We start from the raw sequence: 23,184 nt of genomic DNA, 5'->3' as shown, positions 1-23,184 counted from the left end.
TGTATGGGGACGTAGTGCACTCCTCGCTGTATGGGGACGTAGTGCACTCCTCGCTATATGGGGACGTAGTGCACTCCTCACTATATGGGGACGTAGTGCACTCCTCACTATATGGGGACGTAGTGCACTCCTCACTATATAGGGACGTAGTGCACTCCTCACTATATAGGGACGTAGTGCACTCCTCACTATATAGGGAATAACGGGCCATTTGGGATGTGAGGAGAAACAAACCAGACACGACAGGATTCAACATGTCTCAGGGCAACATGCTTCTTGCTGTGACACTGTCAAGGGCGACAGAAACCTGCCATGAAGCTAATCATCATCTCTTTTGTTGCATTGCTGATACACAGACAGACAAACAAACAGCAGTATATTGAGCTACTGTGTAGAGTGCGTGAACCAGTAAGGTAGGTAACATACTTGTACAATGACTACTACGAAGACACCTGACAGAGAAAGAGCAAAACTCTGCTGTATTGTCTACATGTTGAGTCAAAGCCGCATCTAAAATGGTGTCCTATTCCCTATATAGTAGGGGTGTAACAGTTCACCAAACCCACGGTTCGGTACGTATTGTGGTTTTGGGTTACGGTACAGTTACGGTTCGGAACGTATTGTGGTTTTGGGTTACGGTACAGTTACGGTTCGGAACGTATTGTGATTACGGTACAGTTACGGTTCGGTACGTATTGTGGTTTTGGGTTACGGTAGAGTTACGGTTCGGAACGTATTGTGGTTTTGGGTTACGGTACAGTTACGGTTCGGAACGTATTGTGGTTTTGGGTTACGGTAGAGTTACGGTTCGGAACGTATTGTGGTTTTGGGTTACGGTAGAGTTACGGTTCGGTACGTATTGTGGTTTTGGGTTACGGTAGAGTTACGGTTCGGTACGTATTGTGGTTTTGGGTTACGGTACAGTTACGGTTCGGAACGTATTGTGGTTTTGGGTTACGGTACAGTTACGGTTCGGTACGTATTGTGGTTTTGGGTTACGGTACAGTTACGGTTCGGAACGTATTGTGGTTTTGGGTTACGGTAGAGTTACGGTTCGGTACGTATTGTGGTTTTGGGTTACGGTAGAGTTACGGTTCGGAACGTATTGTGGTTTTGGGTTACGGTACAGTTACGGTTCGGTACGTATTGTGGTTTTGGGTTACGGTACAGTTACGGTTCGGAACGTATTGTGGTTTTGGGTTACGGTACAGTTACGGTTCGGAACGTATTGTGGTTTTGGGTTACGGTACAGTTACGGTTCGGTACGTATTGTGGTTTTGGGTTACGGTAGAGTTACGGTTCGGTACGTATTGTGATTACGGTACAGTTACGGTTCGGTACGTATTGTGGTTTTGGGTTACGGTACAGTTACGGTTCGGTACGTATTGTGATTACGGTACAGTTACGGTTCGGTACGTATTGTGGTTTTGGGTTACGGTAAACGAGAATGCTAACAGTTACTGTAGATCATTTTTGTTTATTTGGCAAAGAACTAAAAACTAAAAAGCACCTTATGTGGCCCAAGTTTAACTTCAGTGACAGCATTCACAATGCTGTGACAGGAACTGCTATGTTGAACCTCTCGAGTAGAGGTCACCGTTCCGAAATAGATATGCAGAAATGTACTTAGAAAAATAAAAATAGAGACCTGTTCTGAATGGGCCTTAAGGACAACTAGACCAGTTCCGTACAGACCTGGTCGGATCCAGACCCAGTCCAGTACGAATGAGGGAAGCAGCAGAAAAAGTCATTTTGTAAGCTACTTCATTAACCAGAGCTGATAAAAGCACGACAGAGAGGTGCTGTTCAAGCAGCCGGGGGAGGGGCCTTTCGGTGCGTGTACTTTGAGGGACTGACACGGGGAGCAAGATGGGAGGGATAGTCAGAGACAGCAACCAACCATGCCCGACTCACGCTAGTAGACTAACTTCTTGCTTGTCATAGCTGTGTTATTCATCATCCAATATGATTACGTAGTACCCGTCTTGACTCTATCAAACCGCGAGAAGCTAGTCCAGGCTAAGATAGCTAGCTAAATTAGCTAGTCCAGGCTAAGATAGCTAGCTAAATTAGCTAGTCCAGGCTAAGATAGCTAGCTAAATTAGCTAGCCAGGCTAATTGAGGCAGCATACGCTTCCTCCCCGTCATAGTTACAATCGACACCACCTCCTTTCAGATTATTAAGTAGCAGCCTGGTTGTTGGCTCTTGGTCGTTGTAGCATATCCTTCTCCTTGAACTTTTAATCTCCCAACTCGTTTTGCCACAAACTCGGAGGCTCTATGACTGTTGTTCCGCTTTGATGACAACAAGCTACACACGCCATTGCATAGGTTACTCTCGTTGAGCAGTTGCCACATCCTGTTAACGTTTTATCCACAACCGTGTCAATAGCCGCTGAAATGTTCCCGAACATCAGATGTAAAATGATGACGAAAGATCCTTCAATTCTGTTTCATCGACCCTACCACTCGCCATCGTACAGAACTAGCTCCCCGGTTGCGCCTCACAAAAGGACAGTTTGAAATGTGCCAGTTAAGATTTGAATTTCGAATACGTGTACCGTTACACCCCCCCCCTACCACTATCATAGGGATCTGGTCAAAAATAGAGCACTATATTTTAGGGAATAGGTTACCATTTGAGAGACAACCAAAGTATGACAGCTATGAGGAACTGCCCTCAGTCTCTCTGAGGTTCTGATGCAAACTGGAATGAGTCAGGCCAACACACACAATTCAAGCAGTAAAGTTGAAATTAAACCGCTCACCATTAGTCGAATGATGCGACGGATGATGATTTTGAAAAAAGTAGCTTGAAAAGGCTCAGCATAGTTTTTTTTTTTGCACAGGCTGTACACACACTACTTCAGTCACTCATTCACTTGATAATGCCTTGAATTTGACAGCGGCTTTCCCTTTGTGTGGCCGTAATGCATTGTAAGGGTGCACGATGCAACTATTTTTTTTTGCGCAGGCTTTTTCTTTCAAGTCATAGTTGAAAATGTCTCACGCACCTGAAACCAGTATCTTCAGACGAGCGATTACTTTTCCTATTTGAAACAATGAAATTCAGAATCGTATCAGTTCGAACACTGCACTCTACACCACTTCTACGTGTTGCTGACAGGAACGGGCACACACACGAGTGGGAGAAGTCCCACTACTATCTCACACTACACTAATATCTCACTACTGTCTCTGACTGACCTGGGTCCCCCCTGTCCTCAGCCCTGTGCGTCTCCTCTGTAGCGTAGATAGGGTAGCTATGGAAACTAGCAGGATAGTTAGGGGGGCCAGGCCTTCCTGGAGATGCATCGTTCCCGTTTTCTGCTGCTTCATGGTGAGTAGAGGAAAGGTCAGATACAACCGTCAAACAACAATCAACAAGTTCGTCAACAACAACAGATGACAGGTCAACAACAACATAAAACAGCTCAAACAGGGACTGAACTGCACACACGCACACAGACAGACAGACCACAGCTAAAGTGAGCTCAAACAGGGACTGAACTGCACACACGCGCACAGACAGACAGACCACAGCTAAAGTGAGTACTACTAGGGCTGTGACGGGCACAAATTTCGTCAGCCGGTGATTGTCAAGCAAGTAACGGTTGGTCTCACGGTAATTGACCGTTAATTAACATAAACACATGTAGCATCTCCTGGCTTCCACATATCCTACAAGCCACTGATGCAGACCTCTGGAACATCTACATTTTAAAAAGTCTAATAAATCCCATGTAATATAGCCTACACCTTCACAATGAATCTATTGTTTATTTTAGACAGGTCTATAATGAAGAAAATGTGGTCTATTTCAAAAGAACAGAATAGCATACTCTGAGTTGTCCTTATGTTAGGCCCTGATCTGGCTAGGCCATATGGCTGTGGGCTACACTAGTTCATTTAGCAGACAAGATTTGCTTAGAATTCCATGGTATTATTATATAGTATGAAGAACACACCTGAACAAAGCTGAATAAAATAGAAAGGAGATTTTCTCCAAATGATGAGGGAGTGCGCACATGCGGCTATTCTGTGTTGAGCATTGCATTTAAAGTTATTAATGTAACTTTAGTTGTTCTACAAACATTAGACTATCTGTTTTGATTTGTAATACATTGTAAGGCTGCATGATGCGACTAATGAGGATTTGAAAAAAGTCGCTTGAAAGGCATGAGCTCTGCTTTGTTTTTTGTGCAGGCTGTACACCAGTCTCTCATTCACAATTTGACAAGCACTTGATAATGCCTTGAATTTCCCGGCGGCATTCCCTTTGTGTGGCCATAACGCACCGTAAAAAAAATCCATGCCTTTTGCGGCCAGTGGGGGTGCTGCCCGCTCCATCACGTGATCGGGTCTTTCTCACAGGCTACAAGTGAATTATGGTGAAAATGATCTTCCCCAAACTTGAAACTCCCTTGTAAAGTGGATTAATGTGCTGAATTTTAAGAAGTTATTTGGACACATTAGTTTTGATACAAACCTTATTAAAACATACAGGCTTATGGGCTCGGCTACATGAGGTGTGCGACTATGATTCGAAAAAGTCGAAAGAAAAAAGGCATTGTTTTTTATACTGGGCATCATTCACAAGTGAAAATATACAATTCACAAGTGATATGCTAATGTCACCCATCAGACTATTCTTGATTTAATCTTGTCTTTACATATATTACTTAGTTTATGTGTGAAATTTGTTTTGATTTAGATATGGACTATTATCATGCACCTGGCCAGAAACAGGGGCAGCGGGACCAAAAATACATGTCATCTATGCGATAAAATAGTGAATGGAGGACGCTTTTCCCCGTGGTTTATTTTCATGCCAACCAAGTAGGCTATACTCCTGTTGTAAATATAAGCATTGTGCTTAATATTAGGAAAGTTGACAAATAAATATAGTAGGCCTAGCCTATAGAAAGCTGATCCTCCTCTTTTTAATAGAGGCCATCAGTCTGTTTTCTAGTACGATTGCATAGCCTATAGAAATGTTGTGCAACATGAGCTCTCATGAAGTGTTTGATTGGATGTTCCATTACATTTGCATTGATGTCAGACTGATTATAGGGACAATAGATTGCTGAGTAACAGGCAGTTAAGCAAGTCTGGTAGGCTACTAATGACCTACAGCAGCATCAGAGCTTGGAGAAGAATAATTACCGTGACTAAACGGTAACGTGGAATTTGACTGCCTTCATGACTCGTGACCGCCGGTGTGGCGGTAATATGACCACTGCAACAGCCCTAAGTAATACTACAACACATCAAAAAAAAGTATACACACATTATTACTACTACATGTCTAGTGATGGGGGGGAAAATAGGGCTGGGCGGAATACCGTATTTTACTATATACCGGTATTGATGCACGGACCGATTTTGGGTTTTTACTTTACCTTCTATAACGGTATTTGAATGTTTTGGTTTGTTAAATGTGATACGCCGTGTGCAACGTCCATTTTTATAGTTTACTCCGCTACTTGAGTCATCCATCTCTGCTCTCACTTTCTCTCTACACCTCTCTCCAAACAGACCTAGCCCCGCCTCCTGTCACTCAAGGAGCGCATTAGTTGTTGCTTGACGACGAGACACTTGCGTTCAGTCTGCTGGTCAATGCAGCACATGCAACACTGTTGATGGCAACGATGCTGTTTTCACTTTGCTTCTTAATATAAATCCACTAGCGTTCTATAATTACACTATTAGTTTGTGTTTCTTACATCAGCAAACAGCTAGTGTGTATTTTCTTAGCAAGTTGGGTCTAAATCGTGTCAGCTGCTAATGCTAATCGCTAGTTAGCTAGCTAATAAATGTACTGAGTCAGAGCAAACGGAACTAGCTAAACAGTCTGATAATACCAGTGCTGGTGTAGACCTAAATCAGCATGTTGTTTGTGCAACAATATCTTCTAAATCAAAAGAGGAATAGGCGAAGTATGAATATGTTGGCTACATGAAGTAGCTGAGAGAAAACGTTCAACGTAGCCAAAAATTGAAGGGTCCCCTAGTAAACACTTAGGTTCCTACCCTGTTACAATAACTCCTCCCTGGCATTTTCATTTGTTGTCATGTTAAACAACATGTCAAAGTGTCCACTATTATATACTAACTATAGAATTAGAATAATCCTTCTATTTCCATGATTTCAACCAAGTGTTTTGATCTAAAATCACAAGTCAAATTGCAAATTGCAACAAGTGGTTCAAAATAAAGCCTTGATAGTTTGTCCATATCACATAGCCCTACGTGGCCGTGTGGAAACGTGGCCGTGTGGAAACGTGGCCGTGTGGAAACGTGGCCGTGTGGAAACGTGGCCGTGTGGAAACGTGGCCGTGTGGAAACGTGGCCGTGTGGAAACGTGGCCGTGTGGAAACGTGGCCGTGTGGAAACGTGGCCGTGTGGAAACGTGGCCGTGTGGAAACGTGGCCGTGTGGAAACGTGGCCGTGTGGAATTGATGGAAAATGAGAACAGGAAATGCAGAAAAATGTTTTATACGGTTCAATTCAACCAAAAACAATCAGAATGGAGAAAGACGCATTTAAATCATTTTGAATATATTATATATATATGTGTGTGTGTGTGTGTGTTGCCACCCTAGGGTCACTCACTACTTACTCATAAAGAACATTTATAACTTTTATTAAAACATAAAATACCGTCAAAAATTTTGAAAATACGGTGATATGATATTTTGGCCATATCGGCCAGCCCTAGGGGGAAATAGATAGTTATATATTATTTTCGACGATATATCGTATCGCTTTGACAGTACCACAATATTCTTTTTTGCGCTGGTTGGATATACTTACACCTAAACTTCTGAAAAAAAACAGAAAAAAAAAAAAAAAAAAAAACTCTAGATAGCTTGTTTTCCAATGGTCTTTTTAAATAGGGAGACAATTTGTTTTCAGGATCTTTATTTCCATGGCTGATCAAAACTTGTTTTCTCATAGCTCTCTTGTCCCTCTGCAGCAGGCACATGGTGAGCAATATGCTTGGAACATCGAAACGCAATAAAATCACCGTATTGAATCGCAAAACATATAGAATCGTGAGAATATCGCACCACGCGGTCCCTGGCTATTCAATACGTATCGTATCATGAGGTCCCTGACTTTTGAGGTCCCTGACTATTCAATACGTATCGTATCATGAGGTCCCTGACTATTCAATACATATCGTATCATGAGGTCCCTGACTTTTGAGGTCCCTGACTATTCAATACGTATCGTATCATGAGGTCCCTGACTATTCAATACATATCGTATCATGAGGTCCCTGACTATTCAATACATATCGTATCATGAGGTCCCTGACTATTCAATACATATCGTATCATGAGGTCCCTGACTATTCAATACATATCGTATCATGAGGTCCCTGGCTATTCAATACATATCGTATCATGAGGTCCCTGACTATTCGATACATATCGTATCATGAGGTCCCTGACTATTCGATACATATCGTATCATGAGGTCCCTGACTATTCGATACATATCGTATCATGAGGTCCCTGGCTATTCGATACATATCGTATCATGAGGTCCCTGACTATTCAATACATATCGTATCATGAGGTCCCTGGCTATTCAATACATATCGTATTGTGAGGTCCCTGACTATTCAATACATATCGTATCATGAGGTCCCTGGTTATTCAATACATATCGTATCATGAGGTCCCTGACTATTCAATACATATCGTATCATGAGGTCCCTGACTATTCAATACATATCGTATCATGAGGTCCCTGACTATTCGATACATATCGTATCATGAGGTCCCTGACTTTTCAATACATATCGTATCATGAGGTCCCTGGCTATTCAATACATATCGTATCATGAGGTCCCTGGCTATTCAATACATATCGTATCATGAGGTCCCTGACTATTCAATACATATCGTATCATGAGGTCCCTGACTATTCAATACATATCGTATCATGAGGTCCCTGGCTATTCAATACATATCGTATTGTGAGGTCCCTGACTATTCAATACATATCGTATCATGAGGTCCCTGGCTATTCAATACATATCGTATCATGAGGTCCCAGACTATTCAATACATATCGTATCATGAGGTCCCTGACTATTCAATACATATCGTATCATGAGGTCCCTGGCTATTCAATACATATCGTATCATGAGGTCCCTGGTTATTCAATACATATCGTATCATGAGGTCCCTGACTATTCAATACATATCGTATCATGAGGTCCCTGACTTTTGAGGTCCCTGACTATTCAATACGTATCGTATCATGAGGTCCCTGACTATTCAATACATATCGTATCATGAGGTCCCTGACTATTCAATACATATCGTATCATGAGGTCCCTGGCTATTCAATACATATCGTATCATGAGGTCCCTGGCTATTCCCAGCGCTTTATATGACATTAAAACTATATGCAGAAAAACACCCGACCAACTGATTGTTTTTTGACAGTAAAACGCACTTTACCTTATGTGTTACTAATAAAAACACACTCTGGCATTACTTACATGACCTACACGACCTATTGCTTACATGACCTACACGACATATTGCTTACATGACCTATTGCTTACATTACATATTGCTTACATGACCTACACGACCTATTGCTTACATGACCTACACGACCTATTGCTTACACGACCTATTGCTTACATTACATATTGCTTACATGACCTACACGACATATTGCTTACACGACCTACACGACATATTGCTTACATGACCTACACGACATATTGCTTACATTACCTATTGCTTACACGACCTACACGACCTATTGCTTACATGACCTACACGACCTATTGCTTACACGACCTACACGACCTATTGCTTACACGACCTATTGCTTACATTACCTATTGCTTACACGACCTACACGACCTATTGCTTACATGACCTACACGACCTATTGCTTACATGACCTACACGACCTATTGCTTACATGACCTACACGACCTATTGCTTACACGACCTATTGCTTACATTACCTATTGCTTACACGACCTACACGACATATTGCTTACATGACCTACACGACATATTGCTTACATTACCTATTGCTTACACGACCTACACGACCTATTGCTTACATGACCTACACGACCTATTGCTTACACGACCTACACGACCTATTGCTTACACGACCTACACGACCTATTGCTTACACGACCTATTGCTTACATTACCTATTGCTTACACGACCTACACGACCTATTGCTTACATGACCTACACGACCTATTGCTTACACGACCTACACGACCTATTGCTTACACGACCTACACGACCTATTGCTTACACGACCTACACGACCTATTGCTTACACGACCTACACGACCTATTGCTTACACGACCTACAAGACCTATTGCTTACACGACCTATTGCTTACACGACCTATTGCTTACACGACCTACACGACCTATTGCTTACACGACCTATTGCTTACACGACCTATTGCTTACACGACCTACACGACCTATTGCTTACACGACCTACACGACCTATAGCTTACACGACCTACACGACCTATAGCTTACACGACCTACACGACCTATAGCTTACACGACCTATAGCTTACACGACCTACACGACCTATAGCTTACACGACCTACACGACCTATAGCTTACACGACCTACACGACCTATAGCTTACACGACCTACACGACCTATAGCTTACACGACCTACACGACCTATAGCTTACACGACCTACACGACCTATAGCTTACACGACCTACACGACCTATAGCTTACACGACCTACACGACCTATAGCTTACACGACCTACACGACCTATAGCTTACACGACCTACACGACCTATTGCTTACACGACCTACACGACCTATTGCTTACACGACCTACACGACCTATTGCTTACACGACCTACACGACCTATTGCTTACACGACCTACACGACCTATTGCTTACACGACCTACACGACCTATTGCTTACACGACCTACACGACCTATTGCTTACACGACCTACACGACCTATTGCTTACACGACCTACACGACCTATAGCTTACACGACCTACACGACCTATTGCTTACACGACCTACACGACCTATAGCTTACACGACCTACACGACCTATTGCTTACACGACCTACACGACCTATTGCTTACACGACCTACACGACCTATTGCTTACACGACCTACACGACCTATTGCTTACACGACCTACACGACCTATTGCTTACACGACCTACACGACCTATTGCTTACACGACCTACACGACCTATTGCTTACACGACCTACACGACCTATTGCTTACACGACCTACACGACCTATTGCTTACACGACCTACACGACCTATTGCTTACACGACCTACACGACCTATTGCTTACACGACCTACACGACCTATTGCTTACACGACCTACACGACCTATTGCTTACATGACCTACACGACCTATTGCTTACATGACCTACACGACCTATTGCTTACATGACCTACACGACCTATTGCTTACATGACCTACACGACCTATTGCTTACATGACCTACACGACCTATTGCTTACATGACCTACAGGACCTATTGCTTACATGACCTACAGGACCTATTGCTTACATGACCTACACGACCTATTGCTTACATGACCTACACGACCTATTGCTTACATGACCTACACGACCTATTGCTTACATTACCTATTGCTTACATGACCTACACGACCTATTGCTTACATGACCTACACGACCTATTGCTTACATTACCTATTGCTTACATTACATATTGCTTACATTACATATTGCTATCATGACCTACATTATTTACATCAGGGCGGCAGGTAGCCTAGTGGTTAGAGCGTTGGGCCAGTAATCGAAAGGTTGCTAGATTGAATCCCAGAGCTGACAAGGTAAAAATCTGTCGTTCTGCCCCTGAACAAGGCAGTTAACACACTGTTGCCCATAAGGCCGTCATTGTAAATAAGAATTTGTTCTTAACTGACTTGCCTAGTTAAATAAAAATAAATTATATATTGCTTACATAGGGGATATTGACGTGAGTTCGTTAAAAATGGAAAAGTGACGAAATGAGACATGACAACATGCCACGACGGGGATTTCTTTCAGGACAAGAGATGGTGTTACATATGTACATACCGTCGCCGGCATCGTAGCCAGGACAGATCTAGGCTGCGTCCCAAATAGCACTGTATATAGTGCCCTACTTCTGATCAGCCCCCTATGGACCCTGCTTAAAAAGTAGTGCAAAATATAACCTGTGGGACGCCACTTTCTCCTCTGCTCGGTGCATCCCTGAGCTATTTATACCCCTGCTGCTCTTTAAACCTGGGTTCAAACACCATTTGACTGTAGCTGTGCTTGTCTGATGCTATGGAACCAGTGCAATTAGCCCCCAAAAGTGACCCCCCCCCCCGTCCATCTGACACTCCAAGCCAGGCAAATGCTTGACAGTATTTGAAAGATCTCCAAATACTATTTGAACTCAGGCAGGTCTGCTGCTCTCACTGGATCCTGCCTCTGAGCCAGCCCTGCAGGAGACACTGACCTGCTATTGGAGCACACAACCTATGACAGCCACACACAGACAGACAGACCAGCCAATGGGAGGGAAGAGACAACATTTTGACTAATCCCACTGGTCGGCTAGGGACAAGGGGGGGGGGCAGATGTTAGTGGAAGGTGTCTAGCTACAGTGGGAGAGGAGAGAAGAAGAAAGGAGGGGAGTGGAGAAGAGCTTCTACATCTGCATTGCTTGCCGTTTGGGGTTTTAGGCTGGGTTTCTGTACAGCACTTTGTGACATCAGCTGACGTAAGAAGGGCTTTATAAATACATTTGATTGATTGATAGAAGGGGGGAGGGGATAGGAGAGGAGTGGAGGGCCGCTGTTCACTTACAGTTGATCTCTGAGCGAGTTCTCTCTGCTCTGGAGTGTTTGTTGGTTGATCGAATGGTGTGTCTCACTGCTGAAAGAGGCTGGAGGGAGAGACGGGGAGGGGGAGGGAGAGACGGGGAGGGGGAGACGGGGAGGGGAAGGGAGAGACGGGGAGACATAAGGGGGTAGCAGGAGAAAGAGAGAGGAAGAGGGAGGGGGAGGGAGAGACGGGGAGGGGGAGGGAGAGACGGGGAGGGGGAGACGGGGAGGGAGAGGGAGAGACGGGGAGGGGGAGGGAGAGACGGGGAGGGGGAGGGAGAGACGGGGAGGGGGAGGGAGAGACGGGGAGGGGGAGGGAGAGACGGGGAGGGGGAGGGAGAGACGGGGAGGGGGAGACGGGGAGGGGGAGACGGGGAGGGGGAGGGGGAGGGAGAGACAGGGAGGGGAAGGGAGAGACGGGGAGGGGAGGGAGAGACGGGGCGGGGCGGGGACGGGGAGGGGGAGGGAGAGACGGGGAGGGGAAGGGAGAGACGGGGAGGGGAAGGGAGAGACGGGGAGGGGAAGGGAGAGACGGGGAGACAAAGAGAGAAGACAGAGGTGACATAAGGGGGTAGCAGGAGAAAGAGAGAGGAAGAGGGAGAGACAAAGAGAGAAAGAGAGGAGACAGAGGTGACATAAGGGGGTAGCAGGAGAAAGAGAGAGGAAGAGGGAGGGAGAGGGAGAAAGAGAGACATCAATATTAGATAAGCTTCACAAAGCAATATAAACACATGACACTACACAAGAGTAAACCATGTCATAACGCTGTTATCACATTATATACAGTTGAAGTCGGAAGTTTACATACACCGTAGCCAAATACATACATTTTTCACAATTCCTGACATTTAATCCTAGTAAAAATCTTTGGATCACCACTTTATTTAAAAAAAGTGAAATGTCAGAATAATAGTAGAGAATGATTTCTTTCAGCTTTTATTTCTTTCATCACATTCCCAGTGGGTCAGAAGTATACATACACTCAATTAGTATTTGGTAGCATTGACTTTAAATTGTTTAACTTGGGTCAAACGTTTCGGGTGCCTTCCACAAGCTTCCCACAATAAGTTGGGTGAATTTTGGCCCATTCCTCCTGACAGAGCTGGTGTAACTGAGTCAGGTTTGTAGGCCTCCTTGCTCGCAGACGCTTTTTCAGTTCTGCCCACAAATTTTCTATGGGATTGAGGTCAGGGCTTTGTGATTGCCACCCCAATACCTTGACTTTGTTGTCCTTAAGCCATTTTGCCACAACTTTGGAAGTATGCTTGGGGTCATTGTCCATTTGGAAGACCCATTTGCAACCAAGCTTTAACTTCCTGACTGATGTTTTGAGATGTTGCTTCAATATATCCACAATTTTCCATCCTCATGATGCCATCTATTTTGTGAAGTGCACCAGTCCCTCCTGTAGCAAAGCACTCCCACAACATGATGCTGCCACCTCCGTGCTTCACGGATGGGATGGTGTTCTTTGGCTTGCAAGCCTCCCCCTTTTTCCTCCAAACATACCGATGGTCATTATGGCCAAACAGTTCTATTTTTTCCCCCATCAGACCAGAGGACATTTCTCCAAAAAGTACCATCTTTGTCCCCATGTGCAGTTGCAAACCGTAGTCTGGCTTTTTTATGTTGGTTTTGGAGCAGTGGCTTCTTCCTTGCTGAGCGGCCTTTCAGGTTATGTCGACATAGGAGTTGTTTTACTGTGGATATAGATACTTTCGCACCAATGTACTTTCATCTCTAGGAGACAGAACGCGTCTCCTTCCTGAGCGGTATGATGGCTGCGTGGTCCCATGGTGTTTATACTTGCGTACTATTGTTTGTACAGATGAACGTGGTACCTTCAGGCATTTGGAAATTGCTCCCAAGGATGAACCAGACTTGTGGAGTTCTACCATTTTTTCCCCCGAGGTCTTAGCTGATGTCTTTTGATTTTCCCATGATGTCAAGCAAAGAGGCGCTGAGATTGAAGGTAGGTCTTGAAATACATCCAAAGGTACACCTCCAATTGACACAAATTATGTCAATTAGCCTATCAGAAGCATATAAAGCCATGACTTTTTCTGGAATTGTCCAAGCGTTTAAAGGCACAGTCAACTTAGTGTATGTAAACTTCTGACCCACTGGAATTGTGATAGTGAAATAATCGGTCTGTAAACAATTGTTGGAAAAATGACTTGTGTCTTGCACAAAGTAGATGTCCTAACCGACTTGCCAAAACTAAAGTTTGTTAACAAGAAATTTGTGGAGTGGTTGAAAAACGAGTTTTAATGATTCCAACCTAAGTGTATGTAAACTTCCCGACTTCAACTGTATGGGATCATTCTACAGAAGTGTTGCAAATTGACCCTTCGCTAAGCCCCGCCCCATAATTTTAGGCAACCAATCGCAGTGCTCCAACGGATAGCAACTGTCATCGAGTCTGACACCTCAGACAAGCTCACGTATAAAATCGCATGAAAGCTAGCGAGGGCTATGGCAAAAAATGTAGTTTTCTTTAAAAAAATGTATGTTTAAATTGCTAAATAATTTAACAGTGCATGGACCAGGAGTACTTGCTACTGTGATTCCTGAAATGCAGAGCCTGTTGGAGCATTTTTCAAAACCCAAAATGATACTTTGTTACATTCTTTGCTAGCTCAGCAGGTTAGCTAGCCATCAGTCTCATTGACCACTAAATGTTGCTAACGCTAGCTAGCCACTTAATATAAAGTTGTTTTCTCAGAATGTATGTTAGTTAAATAAAATAAAATGTTATTTGTCACATGCTTCGTAAACATGTATGGACTAACAGTGAAATGCTTCCAGACGGGACCATCCCAACAATACAGAGAGAAAGAATATAGAGAAAGAATAGAGAAATAAAACACGAAATAATAAATACACAATGAGTACTGATAACTAGGTTATATACACAGGGTACCAGTACTGAGTAATGCTAACTAGGTTATATACACAGGGTACCAGTACTGAGTAATGATAACTAGGTTATATACACAGGGTACCAGTACTGAGTAATGATAACTAGGTTATATACACAGGGTACCAGTACTGAAACAATGAGTAATGATAACTAGGTTATATACACAGGGTACCAGTACTGAGTAATGATAACTAGGTTATATACACAGGGTACCAGTACTGAGTAATGATAACTAGGCTATATACACAGGGTACCAGTACTGATAACTAGGTTATATACACAGGGTACCAGTACTGATAACTAGGTTATATACACAGGGTACCAGTACTGAGTAATGATAACTAGGTTATATACACAGGGTACCAGTACTGAGTCAATGAGTAATGATAACTAGGTTATATACACAGGGTACCAGTACTGAGTAATGATAACTAGGTTATATACACAGGGTACCAGTACTGAGTAATGATAACTAGGCTATATACACAGGGTACCAGTACTGATAACTAGGTTATATACACAGGGTACCAGTACTGATAACTAGGTTATATACACAGGGTACCAGTACTGAGTAATGATAACTAGGTTATATACACAGGGTACCAGTACTGAGTAATGATGACTATATACACAGGGTACCAGTACTGAGTAATGATAACTAGACTATATACACAGGGTACCAGTACTGAGTCAATGATAACTAGACTATATACACAGGGTACCAGTACTGAGTAATGATAACTAGGTTATATACACAGGGTACCAGTACTGAGTCAATGAGTAATGATAACTAGGCTATATACACAGGGTACCAGTACTGAGTCAATGAGTAATGATAACTAGGTTATATACACAGGGTACCAGTACTGAGTCAATGAGTAATGATAACTAGGTTATATACACAGGGTACCAGTACTGAGTAATGATAACTAGGTCATATACACAGGGTACCAGTACTGAGTAATGATAACTAGGTTATATACACAGGGTACCAGTACTGAGTAATGATAACTAGGTTATATACACAGGGTACCAGTACTGAGTCAACGAGTAATGATAACTAGGTTATATACACAGGGTACCAGTACTGAGTAATGATAACTAGGTTATATACACAGGGTACCAGTACTGAGTAATGATAACTAGGCTATATACACAGGGTACCAGTACTGAGTCAATGAGTAATGATAACTAGGTTATATACACAGGGTACCAGTACTGAGTAATGATAACTAGGTTATATACACAGGGTACCAGTACTGAGTCAATGAGTAATGATAACTTCTTATGGCCGGGGGCAGTATTGAGTAGCTTGGATGAATAAGGTGCCCAGAGTAAACTGCCTGCTACTCAGGCCCAGATGCTAAGATATGCATATTATTAGTATATTTTGGATAGAAAACACTCTGAAGTTTCTAAAACTGTTTGAATGATGTCTGTGAGTATAACATAACTCATATGGCAGGCAAGAACCTGAGAAAAAATCCAACCAGGAAGTGGGAAATCTGAGGTTTGTAGGTTTGCCTATCCAATATACAGTGTCTATGGGGTCATATTGCACTTCCCTAAGGCTTCCACTAGATGTCAACAGTCTTTAGAACCTTGTTTGATGCTTCTACTGTGAAGGATGAGGGAATGAGAGCTGATTGAGTCAGGGGTCTGGCATAGTGCCACGAGCTCACTCAGGCCCGCCCCCGTGAGAGTTAGCTGCGTTCCATCGCATTTCTACAGACAAAGGAATTCTCCGGTTGAAACATTATTGAAGATTTATGTTAAAAACATCCTAAAGATTGATTCTATACATCGTTTGACATGTTTCTATGAACTGTAATGGATTTTTTTTTACTTTGTCTGGTCTGCGCATCATGAATTTGGATTTCTGAACTAAACGCGCGAACAAAAAGGAGGTATTTGGACATAAATGATGGACTTTATCGAACAAAACAAACATTTATTGTGGAACTGGGATTCCTGGGAGTGCATTCTGATGAAGATCATCAAAGGTAAGTGAATATTTATAACGCTATTTCTGACTTCTGTTGACTCCACAACATGGCGGGTACCTGTATGGCTTGTTTTTGTGTCTGAGCGCCGTACTCAGATTATTGCATGGTGTGCTTTTTCCAAAAAGTTTAAAAAAAATCTGACACAGCGGTTGCATTAAGGAGAAGTTTATCTAAAGTTCCATGTAAAACACTTGTATCTTTTAGCAATGTTTATTATGAGTATTTCTGTAAATTGATGTGGCTCTCTGCAAAATCACCGGATGTTTTGGAGGCAAAACATGAATGTACATAACGCGCCAATGTAAACTAAGATTTTTGGATATAAATATGAACTTTACCAAACAAAACATACATGTATTGTGTAACATGAAGTCCTATGAGTGTCATCTGATGAAGATCATCAAAGGTTAGTGATTAATTTTATCTCTATTTCTGCTTTTTGTGACTCCTCTGTTTGGCTGGAAAAATGTCTGTGTTTTTCTGTGACTAGGTACTGACCTAACATAATCCGATGGTGTGCTTTCATCGTAAAGCCTTTTGTCGTAATGAAGTTATTTTTAGAATTCTAACACTGCGATTGCATTAAGAACTAGTGTATCTTTCATTTCCTATACAACATGTATTTTTTAGTAATGTTTATGAATAGTTATTTGGTCAGAATATGTGAGAGTCAGAAAAATATCCGGATGTTCTGGGAAAAAGATGCTACATTAGCACAATGTGTAACCACTGATTTCAGCTCTAAATATGCACATTTTCGAACAAAACATAGATTTATTGTATAACATGTTATAAGACTGTCATCTGATGAAGTTGTTTCTTGGTTAGTTTGGTTGGTTCTTGGTTAGTTAGGTTGGCTTTGTGCATGCTACCTGTGCTGTGAAAAATGTCTGTCCTTTTTTGTATTTGGTGGTGAGCTAACATAAATATACGTGCTGTTTTCGCTGTAAAACATTTTGAAAATCGGACATGTTGGCTGGATTCACAAGATGTTTATCTTTCAAATGCTGTATTGGACTTGTTAATGTGTGAAAGTTAAATATTTAAAAAATATATATTTTGAATTTCGCGCCCTGCACTTGAAGTGTCTGTTGTCATATTGTGGCCGGCCTCGGGCTTGCAGCCAGAAGAAGTTAACTGCCTGTTCAGGGGCAGAACGACAGATTTGTACCTTGTCAGCTCGGGGATTTGATCTTGCAACCTTTCAGTTACTAGTCCAACCACTAGGCTACCCTGCCGCCCCAAATGAAGGTAGATACGTACAGATAACTAGGAAATAAAGTGACGAGGCAACAGGATAATAAACAGTAGCAGCAGCATTAGAAACATTATGAAAACAACTCCCATCGGCGGTCGACGACAGGATACGATTTGAGAGCACAAGTTAGCGCCAAAAAGTGGTTGTAGATTTGACGGCCGATAGTGAATTCAAAGCCATTCAGTGGCTAGAAACACTACAAAAACACACATTTTACCAGGTTCCCCTGAATCAATTGTAATCACAGTCCATCACAACACAGTTTCTCTGATTAGCGAGGAGTCGTCTGTTTAATTTCATTGTGTGTTAGAAACATAGTTTGAGATCATTGCGAGGGGATTTCGCCAGTGTTTGAAAATGGGGGAATTGGGTCTGAGATGGCAACCGTAGGGGTCCTATAAAATACATTCGTTGACCACTTTTGAAGTCTGGGTAAAATCTATGAAAATGTAGATTTTCGGTTGTAGTTACCCTTTAATTCAACTGTGCACCAGCCAGAGACCGTTGTTTGGTTAGCAATGTTTCTGTAGTGCTCATGTGATTGCAGAGTTTGCTAAACAAAATGGCCACCGGATTGAAGCAAAAAAAAAAAACATGATATCATTCTGCCAGGTAGGCAAAGTCTATTTTGTAGTTAACATTTCATTGAGAAGGTTCAGGGAAACTTTTTCCATAAGACTGTTTTCATTACATTAGCATCATCGCTAACAGCTACACAAAGCGGTAGACAAACACATACAGACAGACAGACATTCCTGTGACGTTGCCTCTTCAGAAAGTTGAAGGAAAAGATGAATCGCTGATGCATTTTGTTCATGTCTTAAGATAATCTTGGGACACATTTTTTAAATTTTCTAATAAAAATGTAGTTGATTAGGTAATAGGGAGCAATTTTAGACTGGGCTGTGGTTAGTTATTTACCTCCAGGTCATCGTCGTCCACCTCAGAGAAGTGTTGGTGGTTATCTGGGTTGTTCATCTTGTCCAACAGCTCCACAGCTACTTTCCTGGTCAGCCCTGTCTGACCTACAAACACATGCTGCAACAAACAGACAGACAGACAGACACAGAGTGAGAGACACAGACGGACAGATGGAAAAGAGAGACAGACAGACAGACACCGAGTGAGAGACACAGACGGACAGATGGAAAAAGAGAGACAGGCGGAGGGAGAGCGAGACAGAGACGAGCGACCGACCAACACAGACAGACGGAGAGAGGGAGCCAGACAGATGGACAGATAGAGGGAGGGAGTCAGACAGACAGAGGGAGGGAGTCAGACAGACAGAGGGAGGGAGCCAGACAGACAGAGGGAGGGAGCCAGACAGACAGAGGGAGGGAGTCAGACAGACAGAGGGAGGGAGTCAGACAGACAGAGGGAGGGAGTCAGACAGACAGAGGGAGGGAGTCAGACAGACAGAGGGAGGGAGTCAGACAGACAGAGGGAGGGAGTCAGACAGACAGAGGGAGGGAGCCAGACAGACAGAGGGAGGGAGCCAGACAGACAGAGGGAGGGAGCCAGACAGACAGAGGGAGGGAGCCAGACAGACAGAGGGAGGGAGCCAGACAGACAGAGGGAGGGAGCCAGACAGACAGAGGGAGGGAGCCAGACAGACAGAGGGAGGGAGCCAGACAGACAGAGGGAGGGAGCCAGACAGACAGAGGGAGCCAGACAGACAGAGGGAGGGAGCCAGACAGACAGAGGGAGGGAGCCAGACAGACAGAGGGAGGGAGTCAGACAGACAGAGGGAGGGAGTCAGACAGACAGAGGGAGGGAGTCAGACAGACAGAGGGAGGGAGTCAGACAGACAGAGGGAGGGAGTCAGACAGACAGAGGGAGGGAGGGAGTCAGACAGAGGGAGGGAGCCAGACAGACAGAGGGAGGGAGTCAGACAGACAGAGGGAGGGAGCCAGACAGACAGAGGGAGGGAGCCAGACAGACAGAGGGAGGGAGCCAGACAGACAGAGGGAGGGAGCCAGACAGACAGAGGGAGGGAGTCAGACAGAGGGAGGGAGTCAGACAGAGGGAGGGAGCCAGACAGACAGAGGGAGTCAGACAGACAGAGGGAGCCAGACAGACAGAGGGAGGGAGTCAGACAGATGGACAGACAGAGGGAGGGAGCCAGACAGACAGAGGGAGCCAGACAGACAGAGGGAGGGAGCCAGACAGACAGAGGGAGGGAGCCAGACAGACAGAGGGAGGGAGCCAGACAGACAGAGGGAGGGAGCCAGACAGACAGAGGGAGGGAGCCAGACAGACAGAGGGAGGGAGCCAGACAGACAGAGGGAGGGAGCCAGACAGACAGAGGGAGGGAGCCAGACAGACAGAGGGAGGGAGCCAGACAGACAGAGGGAGGGAGCCAGACAGACAGAGGGAGGGAGCCAGACAGACAGAGGGAGGGAGTCAGACAGACAGAGGGAGGGAGCCAGACAGACAGACAGAGGGAGCCAGACAGACAGAGGGAGGGAGCCAGACAGACAGAGGGAGGGAGCCAGACAGACAGAGGGAGGGAGCCAGACAGACAGAGGGAGGGAGCCAGACAGACAGAGGGAGGGAGCCAGACAGACAGAGGGAGGGAGCCAGACAGACAGAGGGAGGGAGCCAGACAGACAGAGGGAGGGAGCCAGACAGACAGACGGAGGGAGCCAGACAGACAGACGGAGGGAGCCAGACAGACAGACGGAGGGAGCCAGACAGACAGAGGGAGGGAGCCAGACAGACAGAGGGAGGGAGCCAGACAGACAGAGGGAGGGAGCCAGACAGACAGAGGGAGCCAGACAGACAGAGGGAGGGAGCCAGACAGACAGAGGGAGGGAGCCAGACAGACAGAGGGAGCCAGACAGACAGAGGGAGCCAGACAGACAGAGGGAGCCAGACAGACAGAGGGAGCCAGACAGACAGAGGGAGCCAGACAGACTTTATTGTTGATCTAGTGACACATCAAGAACACAAGATGGCCACTAATGCTCCTAATACCAAGCTTTAAAAGAAAGTGACAATTATTAACTAGGACCTCTGACATATTTCACCACTGAGATGAAGACTGGTTCACCATCATTAAGACCTGGTACATCTCAGAGGATGAATCACGTCAACCTAATGCTCCAGAACATTCTAATTAACAACTCTAGATGAATTAGACTCTCTAAGGGCTGGTTTACCCTATCCCTAAAGCACTTTCAAAACTGAGATTTTACGTCGAGCATGCTTTTTAGCCCAGGGCCAGTTTCCATCTGGGTACGGAAACGGCCTTAAGAGTTATACTGAATGGTTTCGTCCCCCAGTTCATTTAAAAAAAATGTAACCTTTATTTAACTAGGCAAGTCAATTAAGAACAAATTCTTATTTACAATGACGGCCTACCAAAAGGCCTCGAGCGGGGACGGGGGCCTGGGATTAAAATAAATAAATACAATATAAATATAGGACAAAACACACATCACAACAAGAGAGAGACCTAAGACAACAACATAAAGAGAGACAACAACATAAAGAGAGACAACAACATAGAGACCTAAGACAACAACATAAAGAGAGACAACAACATAGAGACCTAAGACAACAACATAAAGAGAGACAACAACATAGAGACCTAAGACAACAACATAAAGAGACAACAACATAGAGACCTAAGACAACAACATAAAGAGAGACCTAAGACAACAACATAAAGAGAGACAACAACAACATAAAGAGAGACAACATAAAGAGAGACCTAAGACAACAACATAAAGAGAGACAACAACAGAGACCTAAGACAACAAAATAGAGACCTAAGACAACAACATAAAGAGAGACAACAACATAAAGAAAGACCTAAGATAACAACATAAAGAGAGACAACAACATAAAGAGAGACAACAACATAAAGAGAGACAACAACATAAAGAGAGACAACAACATAAAGAGAGACAACAACATAAAGAGAGACAACAACATAAAGAGAGACCTAAAGACAACAACATAAACAAGGCAGTTCCTGTTTTCATGAGGACGTGTCAGTTACCGTTAACAGCTTCTCAGCTGTCGGTCTCTTCTTCGGGTTCTTGGTCAGCGAGACTTTAACAAAGTTATGGAAGGCTGTGGTCCTGCAGGGGGAGGGAACCTACTGTTACTGACTGTAGTAGTATAACAGAAATGCTCCAGGCCACATGACAGGTGTACTGTACTTACCATTTTGTTTTGTCTTTTAGCTTGGGAGGCTGAAAGCTGCTCTTTGACATGAGAAACAAGGCCCTGGAATACAACACATCAATTGAGATTAGATCATGTTATAACACAATATTATCTTGTTTTACCACCGGTGGTGAGAGACTTTCATCTACACTGTAGTGGGGCGAGGTTCACAAAACCTTCCTAGCACTACGATCATCTTAAGTCTGTTTTGTAGGCATTAGGCAACGACTGACAGTGATCTTAGTGCTACAAAACATTTTGGGAAACATGCCCCTGTACTTAGAGAGACGGGAGAGAGTAGAGAGAGACGGGAGAGAGTAGAGAGAGACGGGAGAGAGTAGAGAGAGACGGGAGAGAGTAGAGAGTAGAGAGAGACGGAAGAGAGTAGAGAGTAGAGAGAGACGGAAGAGAGTAGAGAGTAGAGAGAGACGGGAGAGAGTAGAGAGAGACGGGAGAGAGTAGAGAGAGACGGAAGAGAGTAGAGAGAGACGGGAGAGAGTAGAGAGAGACGGGAGAGAGTAGAGAGAGACGGGAGAGAGTAGAGAGAGTAGAGAGAGACGGCAGAGAGTAGAGAGAGACGGCAGAGAGTAGAGAGAGACGGCAGAGAGTAGAGAGAGACGGGAGAGAGTAGAGAGAGACGGCAGAGAGACGGGAGAGAGTAGAGAAAGACGGAAGAGAGTAGAGAAAGACGGGAGAGAGTAGAGAAAGACGGGAGAGAGTAGAGAAAGACGGGAGAGAGTAGAGAAAGACGGGAGAGAGTAGAGAGAGGCGGGAGAGAGTAGAGAGAGACGGGAGAGAGTAGAGAGAGACGGGAGAGAGTAGAGAGAGGCGGGAGAGAGTAGAGAGAGGCGGGAGAGAGTAGAGAGAGACGGGAGAGAGTAGAGAGAGACGGGAGAGAGTAGAGAGAGACGGGAG

General features: G+C 44.1%; 1 protein-coding gene across 1 annotated transcript in view; it reads right to left on the bottom strand.

Moving 5' to 3' along the window:
• Positions 1 to 23,184, bottom strand: part of LOC120023222 (mitogen-activated protein kinase kinase kinase kinase 5-like) — a 142,963-nt gene that overhangs the window by 65,124 nt on the left and 54,655 nt on the right. Inside the window, exons 11-14 of the mRNA XM_038967263.1 lie at positions 22,267 to 22,329; positions 22,100 to 22,181; positions 19,015 to 19,131; positions 11,890 to 11,968 (exon numbers count right to left, since the gene is read on the bottom strand). Coding sequence (XP_038823191.1) covers positions 11,890 to 11,968; positions 19,015 to 19,131; positions 22,100 to 22,181; positions 22,267 to 22,329 — 341 coding nt within the window. The remainder of the gene's footprint in view (positions 1 to 11,889; positions 11,969 to 19,014; positions 19,132 to 22,099; positions 22,182 to 22,266; positions 22,330 to 23,184) is intronic.

Source organism: Salvelinus namaycush, chromosome 28 (genome assembly GCF_016432855.1).
Source record: "Salvelinus namaycush isolate Seneca chromosome 28, SaNama_1.0, whole genome shotgun sequence".
In the NCBI taxonomy this organism is placed as follows: domain Eukaryota; kingdom Metazoa; phylum Chordata; class Actinopteri; order Salmoniformes; family Salmonidae; genus Salvelinus; species Salvelinus namaycush.
This window is presented reverse-complemented; position numbering and strand designations above follow the sequence as displayed.